The sequence below is a fragment of the Siniperca chuatsi genome, linkage group LG14 (genome assembly GCF_020085105.1).
Source record: "Siniperca chuatsi isolate FFG_IHB_CAS linkage group LG14, ASM2008510v1, whole genome shotgun sequence".
NCBI classification, from domain to species: Eukaryota; Metazoa; Chordata; class Actinopteri; order Centrarchiformes; family Sinipercidae; genus Siniperca; species Siniperca chuatsi.
In genome coordinates, this window is record NC_058055.1 from 17253423 (window position 1) to 17273502 (window position 20080).

At 40.2% G+C, this 20080-nt stretch overlaps 3 protein-coding genes across 7 annotated transcripts; 1 reads left to right on the forward strand and 2 right to left on the reverse strand.

Moving 5' to 3' along the window:
• Positions 1–36: 36 nt before the first annotated feature.
• LOC122888039 (ras and Rab interactor 2-like) lies at positions 37–5927 on the reverse strand. Of its 3 annotated transcripts, XM_044221912.1 has the most exons (7): positions 5829–5927; positions 5289–5464; positions 3865–4068; positions 3581–3701; positions 2922–2994; positions 2658–2749; positions 37–2024 (listed from the first exon to the last, which is right to left on the reverse strand). In XM_044221912.1, exons 3-7 carry the CDS (start codon positions 4066–4068, stop codon positions 508–510), a joined length of 2007 nt encoding a protein of 668 aa, XP_044077847.1. In that variant the 5' UTR covers positions 5289–5464; positions 5829–5927; the 3' UTR covers positions 37–507. The 3 variants fall into 3 exon arrangements, with proteins under 3 accessions (XP_044077847.1, XP_044077848.1, XP_044077846.1); XM_044221913.1 differs by lacking the exon at positions 5829–5927 and having other exon boundaries at positions 3587–3701; positions 5289–5688; XM_044221911.1 differs by lacking the exon at positions 5829–5927 and having other exon boundaries at positions 5289–5688.
• On the forward strand, positions 5830–20036 carry LOC122888041 (RNA-binding protein 4-like). 3 transcript variants are annotated; one of them, XM_044221919.1, is made up of 9 exons: positions 5830–5987; positions 6630–6809; positions 13732–13916; positions 14265–14462; positions 14569–14678; positions 14941–15222; positions 15335–15558; positions 15839–16234; positions 19170–20036. In XM_044221919.1, exons 1-9 carry the CDS (start codon positions 5908–5910, stop codon positions 19171–19173), a joined length of 1659 nt encoding a protein of 552 aa, XP_044077854.1. In that variant the 5' UTR covers positions 5830–5907; the 3' UTR covers positions 19174–20036. The 3 variants fall into 3 exon arrangements, with proteins under 3 accessions (XP_044077854.1, XP_044077852.1, XP_044077853.1); XM_044221917.1 differs by having other exon boundaries at positions 15839–20036; XM_044221918.1 differs by having other exon boundaries at positions 15335–15540; positions 15839–20036.
• On the reverse strand, positions 7444–10593 carry LOC122888056 (C-X-C motif chemokine 6-like). The gene is made up of 4 exons (XM_044221950.1): positions 8777–10593; positions 8468–8588; positions 7983–8060; positions 7444–7796 (listed from the first exon to the last, which is right to left on the reverse strand). The coding sequence occupies exons 1-4, from the start codon at positions 8838–8840 to the stop codon at positions 7718–7720; spliced, it is 342 nt and encodes a 113-aa protein (XP_044077885.1). The 5' UTR covers positions 8841–10593; the 3' UTR covers positions 7444–7717.
• Positions 20037–20080: the final 44 nt, after the last annotated feature.

The following is a 20080-nucleotide window of genomic DNA, read 5'->3' on the forward strand; positions in this document are numbered from 1 at the left end:
TCATTTCATTCTTATGAAATTCACCCCAATCTAAGATTGACTTTCAGTATATTTTAATAACAAAAGAAATAGCCCTGATGATGATTGGACTTTTATCAAAACTGCACATGCTTAGTTGTGAAGGTCTGTATGTCAACATCTGCAGAGAGTTGTTCAATTCAGTCAGAAACTGAAATCTCAGCTTTTACTCTAATAGATATCATCACAGTAGAAGGCAGCTGTAGTGGACTGTAACTCAAGAAAGTCCATGCAATTTAATTTTCAGAAAATACAGATATCAAAGGAAACAAATGGCTCTGTCAGGTAGGAAATCTGTTTGGGTTTGCTTTAGAAAATGGTTGGCGATAGAACATAATAAAAAGTGTACACAAGTTGCAATAAACCTGTATCGTCATTAAAATTTTTTGCTCTATTCTAAAAAGATTTCATGGTGAGACCCTGGGATGCTGTCACCATATCTACACTACATAATTCTACACAGTGCTCCATGATATCACATGATGTAATTCAGTTACAGTCTAAAATGTTTGTACCATTGTTCTGTTTGTGGGGTAAGTGAGGTGGAGTCTCTGCTGCTCCCTCAAGACTGCTGAAGGAGCTGCAGCTGTCAGTGTCGTTTAGAGAAGCAGCATTCATCTGTAAAACCAGACCCCTTTCCTCCTCTTCCCTCTTTTTTTGCAGTTCCTCATTATCTTCGTCCTCATTTTCATCCACACCAGCTCCCTCCTCCTCAGCCTCTCTCTCTGATCTTTGCTGATCTAGTCTTGAAGATGTGGCAGGTGTGTGATAGGCTTGCTCTACCAGCTGAGAGAAGCATGGAGAGGTGAAGGGAGAGAGAGAGAAGGGGACCTTAGGAGAAGGGGATGGGGACTGATGAGGTGAAAGAGAGGGCGAAGCACTGGGCGAGTCATGTGGAGAGAGGGAAAAGAGAACCTTGGGAGAAGAATATGGGGATTGACAAGGCGAGAGAGAGGGAGAAGCACTGCGAGAGTCATGAGGACAGCAGGACGGAGATACTTTGGGAAAAAGTGGAGGCGCCATGGGAGAAGAAGATGGGGATTGATAAGGTGAGGGTGAAGCACTGGAAGAGTCATGAGGACAGCGGGACTGAGATACTTTGGGGAAAAGTGGAGGCGCCATGGGAGAAGAAGATGGGGATTGATAAGGTGAGAGAGAGGGAGAAGCATTGGGAGAATCATGAGGACAGTGGGATGGAGATACTTTGGGGAAAAGCGGAGGCACCATGGGAGGAACAGATGGGGAGCGGTAAGGAGAGAGAGAGGGAGAATGGGAGAAATTGATCATTGGAGACGGCTGCATGTAGTCTGATTCATCCGCAAGATGCTCCGTTACTGTTGGTAGCTGAGCTGTAGCCTCCTCTCCCATGACTCCAGCTTTGCTTAGGCCTGGTTCCATCTGTGTCTGTGTCAGAGGCTGGGGCCCGGTGTCCTGAACTGTGGGATCAATCTGAGTGGCTTGACTTGGGTTCTCACCCTGTAAAAGGCCCGGGCCTTCACTGGGATGAGCAGTTCCTTGTCCCCGTTTTGGGGCTCTACATTTTCCTTTGGTTTTGGGCATTAGAGGTGGTGGAGGAGGAGGAGCAAGCGGGGGCGACAGCATGGTTGACGTCTCCGTCGAAACCCGAACCTTGAGGCTGTGCTTGAACATGCGCCGTCTGCACAAAGTGTTCTGGGACTGCAGGAAAAGGGGGTTAATGAAACAGAGATCACCCTGGCCAGAGCCGCAGTCCAGCTCTCTGGGGCTGCGCGTCGTGATTGGACAAAACTCATGGAACAGGGTGGGATCTGGGACTGATTTTTTGGAGGCAGCGTCTGATTCAGGTGCCGTCTTGAGCTGGTTGTCCGAGTCTGGCTGAGGAGCTGAATCAGGCTGAGCTGCAGAGCTGGTCTGTGGGGCAGCAGCAGGCGGGGTTGAGGTTGCAGTGTCTGGCTTCTTCTCCTTGTCCTTCTGGAGCTTAGGTGCCTCCCGCGGCCCACGGACGTTTAGCTGAGAACTCCAGAATTCTATAAAACAATACAGTTGTTTTTTTCATGATAGTGAAACAGTGATTTTTGCTTAATTGGTCAATTTTGAGCAATTACCATATCTTCCTTTTTAAAAGATACTTTTCAGAAACTGTACAAAAAGTAAAAATAATTAATGTATTCAATACAAGATGTGCAAAAAATATTAGCTCTTGAAAACTTTGCAACCATCTTCTAAAAATTGTGTCATCCTTTAATGCAAAACATTTTTTTAACTTAACTTGTTTAAAAGCAGTACAGAACAGTATGTTTAACCCAAACAAGGAGTGAATTTACTTTTTTAATATTGTTGTTTTGTGTTCTGTCTGATACTTCATATGAAAAAGTAATTAAAAAGAGTATATTTATTTATACTGTTGATTATATTATAATTCATTAATAAAACTTTATTTCAACAAGTTTCTCTGTCTACTCAGTCGTCCTTCAATGGACATGAGGAAAAATATACCTACACACAACACAGTGTTTATGTTTGTTACCCAGCAGCTGGGAGGTAATTACTGTATGTACAATATGTGTGCGCCTTGTGTAAATAAATCCTTTAAGGCCCATGTACTTGAGGTTGAGGTTGCAAAATCAGCTGTCAGGAAACAAGGAGTTGTGTTCACCAACCTATTCCCATGTGTGAGATGGACTCGAGCTCTTTGTGGGATGTTGCCTTTGCAATGGCTTCAGGAAGCTCCAGAGGGAAGGGTAATACATCTCTGACACACAGACAATATATAATATTAACATCAACATTAGTTCTTGCAGATCAATAAATACTGACAGTGATCAATGTAGGAAAAGGGGAAAAACTGACGATAACATACTGTAGAGGAAGTGAAGGGAAGGGAAGAGATCAGAACGGAGGCATGAAGAGAGAACAGATTTTACCTGCTGACACAGTAGAAGGAAATTAGTCTTGGGAGATCTGGAAAGCTGATGGATGAGGCCTCCAGAGACAGAGCTGGGGGTGAGGAAAATTCAAAGGGTGCAGGGAGAAGGGTTGTTAGTATCAGAAATGTGGTTGTACTGCCTCTGGGGTCTTATTTATTGGGATATTGTGTGTGTGTGTGTGTGTGTGTGTGGGCATATGAATATTAAAATACTTTGAACAAGAACATGCTGAAAGTTATAGTCCTTTTTACTTGAAAGCTAGATGTAATCATGTGTAAATACTGTGTAATACTAGAGCAAAACTGTGTTTAAAAAGAACATACAGGTAGATTTGCCATTTTATGAAGCGTACAGTTTACAAGTTTTTAAATTGATGTCCTACATTGTACATTTGTACCTGTGGAAATCTGTTGAAATTAAGCTTTGTTTTGCTTGGGTGACCGACACAAAGTAGCCTCTTATTTCATGCAACTTAACTAAGTATATACATAACAACTAGCTAATGCAATCAGACAAAGATCTTGATATGTGAGTACACAGGTATGACCATACATTTCTGTTCCAGAGAAGGCAGATTTAGTCTTAGCGGCTAAGTGTTTGGGGGTCAGACACAGAAATTACATATTAAAACTCGTGAGGGATCAGGAGTGTCTTACTCTTACTGGAGTGTTCCTCCCTGATGCCAAACTGTTGAACAAAGGATGGCACACTGTCATCCGCCAAACGAACACACAGCACGTTTCTCTTGGATGTGCGAGACTTACGCACCAGGAAGGCCTGCAGGACAACACAACTGATTACTGAGTGCATGTGTGAGTGTGTAGGACATGGAAAGAGAAGGCAAGAGAGGTATACAGAGTGTGTGTAAGTGGATTATACGTATGTACATTCTGATAAATGGTGTGTGGTTCTCTTTTGTTTAAGTGTATGTGGCTCTGACCCCAGGAGGCTCCCTCTGCATTATGTGCAGTGCGGTGGCAGGGTTGATTGACAGCTGAAGCCAGACAGGAACTGTGAGCAGGAGACGATCCAGTACGCTGATGCTTCTCAGAGAGGCCCGTCCCCTTTGATGTCCCAAGAACTTGCGCTCTGACAGCTGGCTGGGCTCCGGGAAATCATACAGAGGTTCGTCTTGCTGTGCCATCTACACACACACACACACACAACAAAAAGTACACAGTGGTGATTGATGATTTTCTTTTATTTTCGTGTCATGCACACAAAGTGCCCAACCCTCATGGGTTTACAAGACACCAAAAATATAGTTTGCAATGTTCTAACATTTCATTTCATTGCAAAATTACAGGTTATTTTACAGCTCGGTCTTAAACATGACATTCTTCCTTCTCTCCCAAGCTTGGCAAATAAAATCTGCTATGAAAAAGGTTCTCTTCCTGAAGCACAACTCAAATTTTTCATAACCATCTATACAACAAAAAAAAACATAAATGGAGGACATTTTACTAATAAGTACATCCCTTACATGCCGTAGACAGCAAAACAAAAAAATTAACCTCATTCTAAATTTCTAGCTCACACAACAAACAAAGTCTGTCCTCCAGGCATTAAACCTGCAGGTCTCTAGGGCTAATAGTAGTGGTCCTGAACGTAACACATAGGGATCTTTGTCTTTTGCTTAAATTATACTTCACATAAGGTTATCCACTATAGCTATTCTTTATGAGACAATACGTTGGGATTTTTGTTTATACCATATAATCAACAGACCATTTTTCTCTATACATGAGAAACATTTTGCTCCTAAGTAAATTCATTACAAATCGTTCAAATAAAAATAAAGATTTCAGCTCCTTAGCCGAAGGATGACCATGCGAAATCTCCCAATTAAATATCTTTTTAGTGAGTTATAACAGTAATTGTCCTGCAACTGATCATGAGCTCCGATAGTGTATGCACGCTACAGGTGGTTATTATCTGTGGGATGGCTGCACACAGACACACACACCTGCGTAATAAATCTGCCTGGATTGGGACAGCAAGTCCAGACTTGGTAAAGTGCAGCAGCTCAGACAGAGCATAATTTAAATATGAAGGTATGGGAAACACGCTATAGACACACAAACAGGACTGACAAACGCCACAGAAGGCGATGTAACATTCAATATTAAAAATAAAGACAGCTGGCAATGATGTAGTTGGCTCAAGTCTGTTGTTCTGAACATATCAAATAGATCTATCTCCCTATTAAAGCTGCCGTCTGACCGCATTCCTTTAAAACATTTCCTCTTTAAACTGTGTAGCACACACAGTCTTTCTGCTGTACAATCACACGACTTGTTACATCTAAAGTGTGTAACGTTACTGCGCGATTCTTATTTTAACATTAGCAGGCCCGCTGTTTACCTCTTTGCCCCAGTCCTTCCTTTTATCCCCTTCGGATCCACTTTATGATGGCATGCTCCTTTTTCTTCCATCAACTTCTCTTCCACCACTTTAGCCTGTCATGACCTGTGTTTCCAGATCCGGATATGTTTGGCTCCTCCTCCACTCCCCTCCGACCTGATCTCACCTGATCTCACCTGGAAACAAATATGATGGGAGCTAGGCTCACGTGTCCGAAATTGAAGTTTTAGTATTGTAGTTATTTAAGTGTAATAGTAGTAGTTAGTAGTGTAAGTACTAGCTTGGCCTTGTGTTGGCTAGACTGTTTTAACAGTACTAATGTTAGTAACGTTAACAGTATAAAAACATAGCTAAAATAGTTTTACAACACAGCCCTTAACTTCTCCTTTTCCACATAGTAGTAGCAAATAACTTATAGCTAGGTCTAGCTAACTAATGTTGCACTTCCTTTGGGAACCATCTGTAAGTCAAATAACGTAACGCCCAGCCCAAAACATAATTAAAAAAGATAACATATGTGATGTGGTATGAGAGCCATACACTTTGCGGTCTGTGTGGCTGTGGTGTCATGAACCATCTTGTGCAAACCGTGGTGCAAACTTGATGAAACTGCGCCCCCATGGCTGCCAGCGCACCAACAAGGCTCAACAAACCGGAGCCGGAAGTGAGGTTTGAAACGCAGCTCCAGGACCGCGTTGGGTAAGAAGTCTGCGTACTGTACTGGCATAATTCATTCTATTCATCGTTTTTGTTTCAAATTAAAAACACGATATGATTAGCGGTAGTTAATGTTTTACGTTAGCTCATACCAGTGGTGGATTTCTAGCTTAAGTAAACGTTTTCAACGGCTATGATAAAAACCACCACGTTAGCGTTAGCTAGCTAGCTTAGCTAACGTTAGCTACATCGTTAATGTTCGCGTTTAACAAAATGGCCAGTAGTGTCGGTAGTTTTTAGCTAACTGTTGGTCGTGTAATTGATCTTACATTTTACCATACAACCAACATTATCTTACTGTTTATTTAATCGTCTATCGTTACATCGACTGCCTCTAACTTCATTGGATCCATATTCGCCGCGAAAGTTAACGGGTTTATTCGCTTAGCTAATAATACATGACTAGATAACGTCAATACGCCAGATGGCATTGTCATTTCTAAATAATAACCCCGTGTGGCAGTATCACTGCAGCTGAATAAAATCAACTAAAGTTAGAATCAGCCACTCGGGATTTTGCGAAAACGCGAGTTTTCTTTGGAGAATCGCCAACTAACGTTAAACAATTAGCGTTACCCAAACTTATGAGAACTTAACCAAATCATTCTGTTTATTCTTTTGCAGATGTCTGGTTGATACAGAGATGAGCGGTGAGAACGTGAAGTTGTTTGTGGGGAACCTTCCTTTAGATGCAACTCACGACGAGCTAAACAAGCTCTTTGCTCCGTATGGAGAGATCAACACCTGCTCTTTGCTCAGACAGTACGCCTTCGTTACCCTGAGGGGAGAGGGGGCAGCAGACAGGTATTAAACTTTCCATTATTAGTTTGAGATATTTTGAATTAATTGCTATTCTAGAAATATTCTTGCATATCATGGGGATATAGCATTATACACGAACATTTATTGCAGCCCAGAGTTAAACAGATAGTTTTTGCCACTTTGCTCAATAGATACCAGTATATGAGTCCAGGGGGTTTACTAAATCATTATCATGCGTTTGGTTGTGTGTGTATCTGTCCGCAGCTAATCTGCAAACTGCAGGACCCATCAGCCTAATATCTTTTGTGCACATTTATGACCTCTCGTGGTTGTTGAGATTCACAATTCACAAAATGAACCGGAGCATCTGCAGATTAATTCCATACCCGATATGTTATGATCCACTAAAGTGAAGTTTGGACTTATCATCCAGTTTATTATTTCCTCATTAAGTTAGGGGAACTCCGGACACTCAGCTTACAATACCATTACACTATTGTTTGCATCTTAAAGAAAACTGAGACTATACTATACAAAAAAAAAGAAAACCTTTCTCCCCTTCATTCCACTACTCATGCATATGCTGGACACACAGCCTGCCCTGAACCACAAGGTAGCACTGTTGATACACGACACAAACAGTATCAGACTTGGAACAGAAAACAGTTACTTCACGCTCACTTGATTTTTTTCATTTTATTTTTTTTACTATCAAAAAACTGAATTTACCAAAATGCAGAAAACTTGGTTTACAACACATAAATCTATTTACTAAAACAAATAAAAAGAAATAAAATATAACGGAGATGCACTGTAAGTGCACATCAGTATAAATAGAAGATAAATAGACAAAGTTTCATTCATTTCACATGTACATTCATTTAAGGTGCGTTTGTTGGGTGTCAGAGGTCAACTGAGCTTCTCATTGATCCAAGGAGATAAAGAGAGAGTCAGATGCGAGCTGTGTTGGTGCTGCCTGGGGTGGAAGTGAGCTCAGTTGGTCTGGCTGTAGTAGAGGTTTTCTGTTTGCTAGAAATGACAGTTAAACAAGGAGGACACACATTAGACACATTACAACAGAGTAGAGAAGGCATTATGTCACTTGTTACTGTTTCTATCAAATATGGTAATTCACTGGACGTTTTAATATTAGTAGTCAGGTGGTCAGTGTATTCTGAAGATGAGGCTTGGGTTCATGTCTGTAAAGATACTCACATGATGTTAGCCAGGAGTTTTTTCATTGAGTCCAACTTGGGGTCCAGGCAATAGCGAAAGCCCCTCTTTAGGGTGACACTGTTGAAATGGACAGTAAAGGTGAGCTCAGGTGAAGTGACTTAGGAAAGGCACACTGTCTTCACCAAATATAGTAGATAAACAGTTACATAAATGATTCAGACAGCTAGACAGACGACTAGAAGTGATTTTAGAGATTGTGATGTGCCTAAAATGTGCTTTTTTGTTGTTGTTGCTTTAGCAGGAGTTCATTATAATCTTCACTACAACTGAGGCCAGACTTCAACCTTTGATAAATCTTAAAAAAATGATTTAAAATAGCATTCTAGGTTTTATGGTGCCAGATTTACTGAGGGAGATATAATCCTATAATTAGCATAACAATGCAAATAGCAAATCTCATTTTGTAAGTATGACACATTAAACTCCCACATTATCACAATCTTAAAGATTTTAGTGTAACTTACACAATCTCCACTTTGTTACAGAAGATGTTTACTGGGTAGATCTGGATGTCCTTTACTTCAGACTTGAAGGCTAATTTACTCCTGATGCGATTACACAGACAGCGCTGTCCTGATTGGTGAACTAGACAGGAAGACAAGATAAAAACCAATTAATTCATTTAATTAAAATCTTTTTCACTGCACAGATTTCTGTTCACAGCTACCAAAACAAATCAAGATGTATCAAAAAAATAGACCCGTGTCTGTCAACTAAACAAGCCTCACATCGTCTGTTAGATTTGTAAATGATGAAGAAGTATAAAAACTTACGCTGGGCTTTAGAGATGCAGACCATGACAGCCAGGAGCAGAAACACTTTCATGATGCTGGACATTGTTGGTTTCCTCTTTGGTCAAGATGACACAGATGCTTGTTCCTTGTGGTGGCGATGGTAGAAAGGAGCTGTAATAAGTGCAGCTGGAGAGATCAGCTAGCGTCAAAGAAAGCAAAGTTTGTTGAAGTGCTGTGAGGGATAGAGGCTAAGGGTTGTCTTAAATACTCTTTAGACACGCCTCTTCAAGGGAATCTTTTGAGACTGGAAAGTGAAACTTCAAAAACCACAACAACAAAAAAAAATCCCCTGCTCACTCCTTTCATTCTCTTTCCCTTCTGGTTATATATACTAATAATTTAACCAGATTTTTAGATTTTAAAAGTAAATTTAAATATTATGTATGAGAATAAGAATATTAACAGTAGTGTAACTAGTTGGAACTGTAAACCTGCATGTACATTTAAACGTTTACATCATAATTGTAAATTGTCATACGACCTATGAACAAATCTTTTTAGACATTTTGCGTGCTTAATTTATTACTATACCATGAAAAACAAAGATGCAAACAAATGGGTCATGTGAAAATTATTGATGAAAAATATCTAAGTTAATGATGTTATTTGTGTCGCCTGTGTTTTTATTATTGTTACTTATTTGCAATATAAAGTTAACACACAAATCATGTCGTATGACTGCAGTGCTGGAAAGTGACATTTGTGTCTTCCTGTTGAGCTGAGTTGGGCTGATTGCATATAAGTACATGGGGTTCATACAGTTATGTCACAAGACACAACTGAAATAAATGTGTCTTGGTGACAATAAAATATCACAATAAAGTAAGGATTAAGTAGAATTAAAATGGTGAAATAAGAAATAATTGACTTTATTATTATTTTTTATTTTAGGGCCATATTGCCCACCCCAAGGTAGTTAAACTGTCACGACATTTGTGGTGTGAATAAATAATATCAGCATTATCTGATGGATTCTGATATTGATTTCCTCATTATTTTCTGTTCTTGTTGGACATTAACAGAACCGTCAGATAGTTTGTATGATTTGCCCTCCTGAGGCCACGGGTTTTGAAAGGAAATGCTTGGTTTCAGTAGAAAGCGTTGTCTGAATGATAGTTTCAGTTTAATGTCCCCTTTCGCTTTTATGGACAAAATGAAATTCCATCACGTTATTTTCCTTCTCTTTTTTTTGATATCCTTCTCTTTTCTTCTGTATCTAGGCCACACATGAAATGAAACAAAAGTAGGATACAGTGTGAAAAACAATCAAATTGTACTTTACTCCTGTAATGTGCTATACCATTTGTAATGACAGATATTAAGGGACACATGACCATTAAAAAGAATGATTAAGGACCCTAAAGGCAAAGGAAGGTGACTGCCATATTACTGATAAAAGCAGGTTTGTGTCCTGTAAAAGTCACACATCTCCAAAATGTCAGCTTTCAGAAACTTAGAAAAACTGGCTTATTTTACAGGGTTGGTTCACACAAACTACAAAAATGAATAAATATAACGCAATTTCTCACTTATCTGTAATGTTTTCTAACCATGTAGATAGTTTTGGTTTGAAGTTTTTGAGCTATATATCTCCTTTGTGGTGAAGGCAGAAGTCTCAGAGATTGATATCTCAAAACCTGGGCAAGTTTAAAAAAAAAAATCTGCATTGTTGGAAACCATTAGAGGTAAGTGTGAAAATGTTAATGTTCTAATCTGGGTGAACTGACCCTTTAAGCATGGTTACAGTGCATTTTTAAAACAATCCAATGAGTTTTTAAAGGATTTTGTGAGCAACTGGGATATAATCCTACAACGTATCTTAAAAAGCATCATAGTTGGAGATTCATAGTTCTCAATTGTTAACCCTGAGGTACTTTTACCTCACACCTTAAGTGTAGACTCAAAAATTGGTTTATAGTAAAAATTAAGTTTTGTTTGATGTTAAAACAAGTAAGTTTCTTAACCCTTGAAGACTGAGTTTGTTGAATTCTTTAGAAATGAAAGCTGTGCTAATTTAAGACAAACGGTTCTTCCCTGACAATAAAGGCCAGTGAAAGGGACTTTCATCTATTTCTGCATATGGTACAGACTAAACAGTGGTCAGCGAGAGTGACTTCTCTAAAACTGTCAAAAAAGAGAGAGCTTATAACACAAAAAATGTAATTCATTAAGAGCTCTGGTTGACTTATCGGGTGGATAGCATCGCAATTGTGCAAGATGCAGTCATGAAACTTTACAGGTGTGTAGTTGAAATCAAACTGAAGGTTGAGTTTGTAGATGGGTGAGGTCTGAGCAAGGCATTCGGAGTAATATCTCAGGGCAGTGCAACAAATATGTACCAATGCATGGAGATTTGTATAATGTATGCATTGTGAATAAGTGCAATGAAGTATGTAAAAACAGAGGCCAAACTCAAGCAAATAGACATTAATTTCCAGTGGGGTGAAATTGTAGAATATACTGTATGCTTAGGTTGTTTTATTACCAGCTCTGGGTGGCATAGGAACAGAAAGGGGCGACTCTGCAGTCCACCTTTCAGTGGCAGTACATACAGTGAGGAAAATAAGTATTTGAACACCCTGCTATTTTGCAAGTTCTCCCACTTAGAAATCATGGAGGGGTGTGAAATTGTCATCGTAGGTGCATGTCCACTGTGAGAGACATAATCTAAAAAAAGATAATCCAGAAATCACAATGTATGATTTTTTAACTATATGACCAGCATGGTTTGTGGGAAATGGTTGGTTTTTTTGTAGTTGCCCATTTCTTAAATAGTTCGTTTCCTTTTTGTGAAGCAGTGCAGCTCTTCACCAAAAGCCAATACCACAAAGTGTGACCCTGTGTAGGAATCTGGTGTGGTTGCACTTCTCATTTAATTTTAAGTGATTTCCACGATCAGCAGAAAAGTTGTGATAAAATACAATACAAAGGGAATAGTGTGAGAAAGTAAAAAAAAATGCTGGATTGAAAACACAGGCCACACAAAATCAGTGGTACTCAGATCCTTTACTTAAGTAAAAGTACTAATACAACAATGTCCAAAGGACTTAAGTCAAACTTTAGAAGTATCAATAGTAAAAGTACTCATACTGCAGAAACATGATGCATGCTGCTTGAGATACTTTAACTGCTTTAAATGCAGTGAGATAGTTTTGTCCAGTGGTTCCCAACTAGAAAGAAGAAGTTCTGCTATACACAAACTTGTATTTTTGGACTTTTCTCTAATCTTTGCTTTTTGTGAAATTGGGTAAATTTGACCTTTTTTGTGCATCATAGTTATTTAAATTAAACCATCTGAGAAGTATAGAGGGGAAATCACTCTTTGGTGGAACTGCTCACTCATTTTAGACATCTGAAATGTGCCAACTGGGCACTCCGGCTAGACAGTTTTTATTTTTTTGTAAAGCCAAAATGATTTGGAACCACTGGTTTAATCTTTAACAATTGGTTTTATTTTGTAACTTGTTTTTTATGTAAAACCTAACTAGTAACTATGAATGTAATGAAGTAAAAGTACAATTTAGAAAAAGTAGAAGTATAAAGTAGCATAATATGGAAATAATCAAGTAAATTACAACCACCTTTTTAAAATAGTAAATCAACTTTCCACCACTCCACTGTAACCAAATCCTGATTGGTCAGTGTCTACACGAAGTGGGAACAGCCTGCACATTGTTGTCTGGAGGGGATCATGCAGTCTTTTCAGCAGTAGTCGCTATTTTATGATAAGAGTAATGACATAGTAAAAGGCATTTCTGGCGATCAGCTAGGCTAAAAACAAGGCTTACCCTAGGTCCTAGTCTGTTGCAGGCCACATTTGGCCTTTGTCGTGGCTCAAACATTCCATAACCGATAAGTTATGATCCACTAAAGTTAGGCACGATAGGAGATGAATAAATCCCCATTTTTGTTATCTTAGCCGCCATCTTGACTAAGCAGGGAGGGACAATTGAGTAAGATTCAACTCTTTGTTTGGGAGGGGACAGGGAGGTAGGGAGGGGTTTTATTTTGTGTGGTGTGTTACAGCAATATGTTCTACATAAATAATGTTTAAATTCAGATGTTTGGACTTATCGTCCCGTTAGTTTCCTTTTATTAAGTTAGGCGAACCCTGCACACTCGGTTACAACACCATTACACTATTCTTTGCATCTTAAAGAAAACTGAGACTACTATACAAAACACTTTATTAAACACTTTGCATACATCTATATAAGAAACCCTTCTCCTCTTCATTCCACTACTCTCATGCATACACTGAACCCTGCACCCCCCGTTCCCCACCCACATGCCCCCAGACACACCTGGCAGAGATCTGCACTCTACTGAGTGCACTCTTGTTGTTAGTTAAACCATTCGGTTTTTATTATTTAACATATGATGGTGAAGGTGCATCTAAGTTACAATGTAACAATATCTGTATGAAAAAATGGTACAGAAAGGTTAATCAGTGTTACTACATTACAAATGTTACAACCATATAAATCTGGAGTATGTAAGGAAAGAAAAATATTTGACCTTAACGGTGTACCTAGTGTTTACAAATCATTAATTACAGGTCCTAATATATGTGAATAACATTCGAATGTAAGAGCTTGCAAAGCAAAACTTAAGTCTTTGATAGATCCCTAAAATACACTCTGCAGTTATCAGTGTGCAGCAGCTTTTTACAACTGAAAAAGCACACTGTCTGAGGTGTGGAAAACCTCAATTAGCTTTGATTCACTGTCTCTTATACTATCAAAAGGCAACTAGAATTCTGATTTGACTAGTAAAACAAAGACTGGTAGCGTTTAGCTGGTATTGATTTAATTTCTTCTGTTCTATAAATTGTTATATTTAGCCTATTTTTAACCTCAGCTAAAATGTCTGCAATATTACTGTTAGCGTCGCCTGCTGTACATCTGATGATAACAAAGAGAATTCTCTCACAGGGCCATAAGGCATCTTGATGGCAAAGAGTACAGAGGCAGGCCCCTGGTGGTCGAGGAGTCACGTGCACGCCCACCCAACTCCACTAAAGTGTTTGTGGGGAACCTCAGCGCAACATGTTCAGCAGATGACTTGCACGGGCTGTTCTCAACCTTCGGAAGAGTTTTAGACTGTGATAAAGTCAAAGGTGAGTTAAAAAGCCTAATACCAATACTGATGGTACAACACAAATTTTTTCATGAAAAGTTCATGAGTCAGATATTAGATTTTGTAAAAGTCTTGATCTGTAATGAAAGGAAATGAGCTGGTTTGCATAAATACAGTGTAAGGTAACAATACTCATCAGATTACAATGTTAAGTTTTCTGAGAACACAATTACATCTAGATGGGCTTTCAAAGTTTCAAAGTGTTTAATCTTAGAAGGTAATAATGCTAAACAAAAAGTGACAATGAAAACATGTAGTTGATGCATTTTCTTTTGAAATCAATGTCTCACGCTAATGCTGATGTCCCTTCTTCCTGTATACTTTACAGCCAGATTATGCTCAAACGTTGGCTATGCGTTTGTGCATATGGAGAGGAAGGAGGAAGCCATGGCTGCTATTGAAGCACTCAACGGGACCATGTACAAGAGTCGTCAGTTGGCCGTAGAGCTGTCCAAAGCCCAACCTTTGATCAACCAGATGGTGATGGCTGGAAATTCGGCCAACCCCAGCGGTGGTGTAACAGCAGGTGGAGATGGATCCATTTGTTTTCTAAGTGTTTTGCATATAATTAAATGCTGAAAACAACCTATGTCCATGTTCTCATCATGTTTTCTGCTCCTTTGTCCTTTCAGGTGGCAGGGAGGGTCTTCTTCCGAGACCACCTCCATCACTAGAGCATCACCAGAGTCAAGCAGCCGTGCTTGCAGCAGCTGCCGCCGCCGCGGCTGGACTACCCATACAAGTAAGTTAATTCTCTTGCAGGGCATCCACTGTCTTGGAAAACCTCTAACTTGTGTTCTTTGGAAACTGAGACAGCCGGGGAAATAACATAACAGCTCATGTGTTTAACTGTCACAGGCATTTGTTAGTAGACTTGTTTTCAACCTGGTCTTTTGTAAAAACATACTTTCACACTTCTCTGACCATTATTGTTGTTTACATAAATTAGGTTTGAGTATATTCAAAGTGTTTTAAATGCTGGTGTCTCTGATCTTTCTTTGCAGGTTCAACAAAGTGTCCATAACTCATTCTACAACACCACATCCTTTGACCCCACCTACGCTGCTCTGAAGGGCATTACAAGCGCTAAAGGTGCAGATGGGGTGATATACGGCGCTCTTGCCAGCCAGGTGTATGGCGCCGTTGCTGACCAGGTGTACCAGGATATGGCCAATCACAATCCTGGAACCAGCGCCATTGTTGAAGAAGTAGAGCCCCAGACCGGACCAGATCCAACAACGCTTTTCGAGGCAGCAAGAGCCAAGTTCTTTCAGGAGGGACAGAAGGTATTTTAACATTTATTTGAGTTTGAGTAAAAAATGTATAATGTTATGTATATTTTTGTGTTGTACCTTCTTTTTTTTTTATGTATATTAACTGACATGTTTTGAATTAAAGGTTCTGGCAGAGCAGCAGGCAGGGAGAAAGGCAGCAGCTTCAGATAACGAGCGGGACCGCAGCCCAATCAGAGGAAATCGAGCCCCCCTCCTCCCCGACCCAGTTCCGGGTTCCTTCGCTCAGATACGACCCAAACGCCGCGCCCTGCTGCCGACACCACCTGGAGGACCTGAAGAGCCCGCAGCTGCCACCAACACTCCTGAAGGGTCAGATCCTGTTGCTAGGTACACATAACACATTTTAATATGGGATGGAGGCAGAAGAAAAATAAGCATGTTAAGCCTGCTTCCACTAGCACATATAACAACAACAATAACAACAACAGTATATTTACATAGCACTGATCAGTCAATGATTACAAAGTGCTTTACAAAAACAAACAGTAAAAAAAAAACATCCACTCGTCCATTGTTTCATGTGAGATGTGATTTATTAGTTAATTAATTTTGCTTTGTTTCTACTCTTTTCTTCTAATTACCTCTTCAACTGTAAACTGCACTCCAGGTCTTACTCAGAGTACTACCAGCAAATGCATCAATACCAACAGTATCAACAGTACCAGCAACAGTACCAGTACCTCCAGTATGCCTACACCAATCCTCCTCCTCCTCCGCCACCTCTTCCACCGGCAACCACACAGGCACAGGCCTCCACCACAGCCACTGCGCCCCCAGGGACATACTCGGCACCCCCGACGTATGCCGCATCGGGAGCCTACGCAGCGCCAGGAACATATGACACTTCCGGAAGCTACGACGCATCATCGGCGAGCTACAACGCATCTGGGAACTACGATGCCTCGTCAGGAGGCTATGACGCATCTGGAGGCTACGGGGCATCGGGAGCATATGATTCATCAGGAGCTTACGCAGCAGCGGGAAGCTACTCCACATCCACACCGTATGAGCAGACACCCGCACACGGGCAACCCATGCCCCAGCGCCATGATTACCCTTACCACACGCCAGAACCCCCTTATCGATAGTCCCACCCCCAAACACTCCTTCCACACTGCAGATGTGTGTGTGTGTGTGTGCATGTGTATTTACATAAGGGACAGTTTAAAGAGGAAAATTAGACAGGGATCAATGTTGTAATTTGAATGTGCTTTAAATCTGAAGCATCTCCCCCTTTCTCCACCTTAACCAAGTCAGTAACTCGCTTGCCTGTCAGTTGATGGCTGTTGAGTTAAGCAGGTATGAGTTAAGGTCTTTGGATAAGTGGAGATAAGTTGCACAGCTAATATTGGAATTTTGACAAGCATTCATAGTTTCTGTTAGATGTTATAGAGGCTCAGCTGGTTCCTTGTTGAATGTTAAAGAGGCTTAAATGTTTCTTGGGACAGAGTTAGACTCAGAGGCCAGGGTAGGATCTCAGGAGAAGCCTTTTGTTGCTGGATGAAGGCCTTTTTATATACTCTACATAAAAATGTGCACGAAATAGGGATTTCCTTGCAAAATGAAACACTGATAAATTATTAAATAACCATCAAAACAGTTATATTCATTTTAAACAGATGAACTAGTGCCCTGACAAAAAGAGAGAATTATCCATCTGGCAATCTGGCCTATTTTTACTACTTCTAAAAACTCATCTTGCAGTGATGGAGATTCAGCTCTGTACAGGCACATATTTCTTCGTGATAACTAATTTAAAATATACGTCCAAACCCACACACTTGTGTTGGCGTAGGAACACCCTGTAAAGAGTATGTACTGGAGCTCGGTTTGAATTAGCCAGTCTGTTTGGCCAGACATTTAACTGCATAATAGGTAATAAATGTCCGCTAAAGGCAGAACTGAAGTGAAATTGGGTTTGAGTGGTGCGTCAGCCAGGTTTTTGTTGCCTTTAGGGAATAACCTTATTTTTGTAAAGATTGAGAATGTTTGTTAATTGACCAGACTGTCTTATGAATATGTTTCAGGCTGTTAAGTGCTAATCAACCAATTCACACGCAAAGTGGTGATATATCATTTCCCCTCTCACTTACGGGTCATGGAAATCTTTCATATGGCAAAAATCACAAATCGACTTGTTGAAATTGACAGTTAAACATGTCACTTAGTTTATGTTGCAACTCAGTTAATTCTTTAGCATAGAGTGATTTTGTGATTGCATTTTCCCTGCTGGCATTAAAGGTTTTCTTGAGCCTACCTGCTGTTTTCAGGGTGTGAAGAGTGACTACAGAGTAAATTTGTAGTCCACACAGGCCTTTAATTCGGAGAGTTTGGTTAACTTGTGACGGATATTACCAGTTTGTGATTTATGTGTGCTTGAAGTTTCATAATTAGGAGGTATAGCCAAGTGTGAACTTTTGACATGACTTCGATAACAAGGTAAAAATACTGTGAGGATGTCCAAACATTTTCAATTAAATTGAAGTGCATGACTTGGATGTTCTCTTGGAGCGGTTGCCATAATTTACCTTTTTGTTGTGCTTCCTTGCTTAGCCCAGGCTCTCTATGTGTCTCGAGGTCTACACAAACAAATCAAGATGAAACAAACACAAGTTCCACTCTCAGGACTTAAATATATCCTGTCAGAGTTTTTGGTCAAAGGACGGTGTTTACCTCTGAAACATTAGAACAGAATTTTTAAGTAATTTTGTAGTCATTCACATATCTTTCTTTCTTTCTTTCTTTCTAGTTCAGTTTTGTGTTGAATTGCTATCAGAGCAATCTATGTGAAAAGAAAGTTTTCAGTTGAACCCAGGTTTTTGAAGAAAAGTTGTCAGAAGGAATGGCAGCATTGTTTGGCCAATGGTGTTAAGAGAATCTGAGCATTATAGATGTTGAAATTTCCAGTTGGTTTTTGACATTTTCTATCATCAGCTTTTTTTCCCCCAGTCTCATCAGCTGCTGTCATGCCTCTGCTCACATTAACCATTGGTGATTTAGATGGAAAATTGAGCTAGTTTTCATACCAGAAAATGTACAATTTGTTACTCGTGTAAATACTTAAAACCTTATTTTAAACTGAAAAAGTAATGCCAACCAACATTTGGTTGAACAGTAAGAATATTGACTGTTAATATTAAGATGAAGTGAGTGTATTTCTTCCTAAACAATTGGAGGTAGTGAATAGATGAGATGAAGTAGGACAATTGTTGTACCGGTCTGTTTGTGTGGCAGTGGCTGAAAAGGATTATCGTCATGCTTGTAGCATGTAGAGTGTGTGAAATAAACGCCCTGTAAAATCAGACATTGCATACAATGATTCACCATTTGAGCGGAGAGCAGGTACAAGTGTATTAGCCTCTAAATGCAGTGCAGTGGCGTGTTGCTGATGCATATAGTATAGGGTTATTGACTGAGTGGCTATGAGGTGACAGTCTTGGTGCTGCAGGTGAAATATGGTTTGTAAGGTTGTTTTGGTTTTAGCAAAGACCGCTGATTTTCCCAAGCAGCAGTGAGAAGGGCCGATGACCTTTTACTTTTCCCTCTTCTGATCTCACCAGAAACACACACCTCATTTTGACACAGGATTACTGGCTTTCTCTGCATTCATACCACACCTAGACAACTCCACACTTGTATCTGGATGTATTTTAACTGGGTTCATTGCATTATTGATGTGCAAATGATACTAATGCACACCTGATTCCACCTGTATTTTATGACTTACAGTAGTTGTTCCGTTCGTGATTGTACCACACACTAGTTACTCATCTTATTTCTTATTCGCCACCTGAGTTGGTAGTGCTTTCTTAGGTTTAAGTGACACATAGCCTCTCTAAATTTCCACATTATTCCACCTTCTCCATGTGAACTGTTAGTTGCATGCCTTGTTGTTGCTGCTGCTCCAGCCACCTTCTTCCTCTTGCTGATTATTGCAGCTAGAGTGGGAGGGAGCCAAACTGAGCCCTTGCCCTGGACGTACGCCACACGCAGCTGTAGCGTGGGATGGGGAAAACAGCAGCGTTAGGCCTGAAAATGCTGTGGACGATGGGGTGTCCCCCCACTAAGGTAAACACTCAGACCACACACTCCTGCCCCTCCCCGAAACACGCGTACACACTCACAAACACTCATATACACACACACACAGATACACCTATGTCCATACTTCCTATTCCTTACCTGTCTTCAGGGATTTTTCTTTGTCAGGATTTCAGATTTTTTGGAAATGGATCCCCCATCGTTTTTTTAATGGGAGATGACCTTTTTCCTGCTTTTGATTTTCCTGATCATATCCCTACATTTTCCCCCAAGCATACTCTGCTCATACATTCCTGCTCCCAACATACTGACCTCTCACACACACGAGATTCGGAGGACACGAATACCATCTTTTAGTCTAAGTCTGAACCCTTTCTGAAGCAGTCATGTTGTTATTACATCCCGTATCTAACATCCTGTCATTCAAGAGTACCAGGCAATCACAGCCAGAGCTGGGCGTGGGACATTTAGGTAGGATGGGTTGTTTTAGTTTTTGTAAACATGCCCCTGGGGCCACTTCGGGGTTAAGTGCCTTGCTTAAGAGCACATCGGCAGGCCCTTCATTTCAGAGTTGAATAACCTGGCTCAGGATCGGTTGCTGGTTCAACGCTCAACTCCCCCTCACCCCTAAAACAACGATTTTTGATGCCACATTCAACTTGTATGAATGACAATGAACACAAATATTATCATTTTGTTTTGAATTACATTTTGTCCTATGTTCTTTGAAATGTTTAATTATCAATAAATGAATTTCAACGGAACCATAGCGTTGTGTGAATATTTGAAGTTTCACTCTCAGAACTGC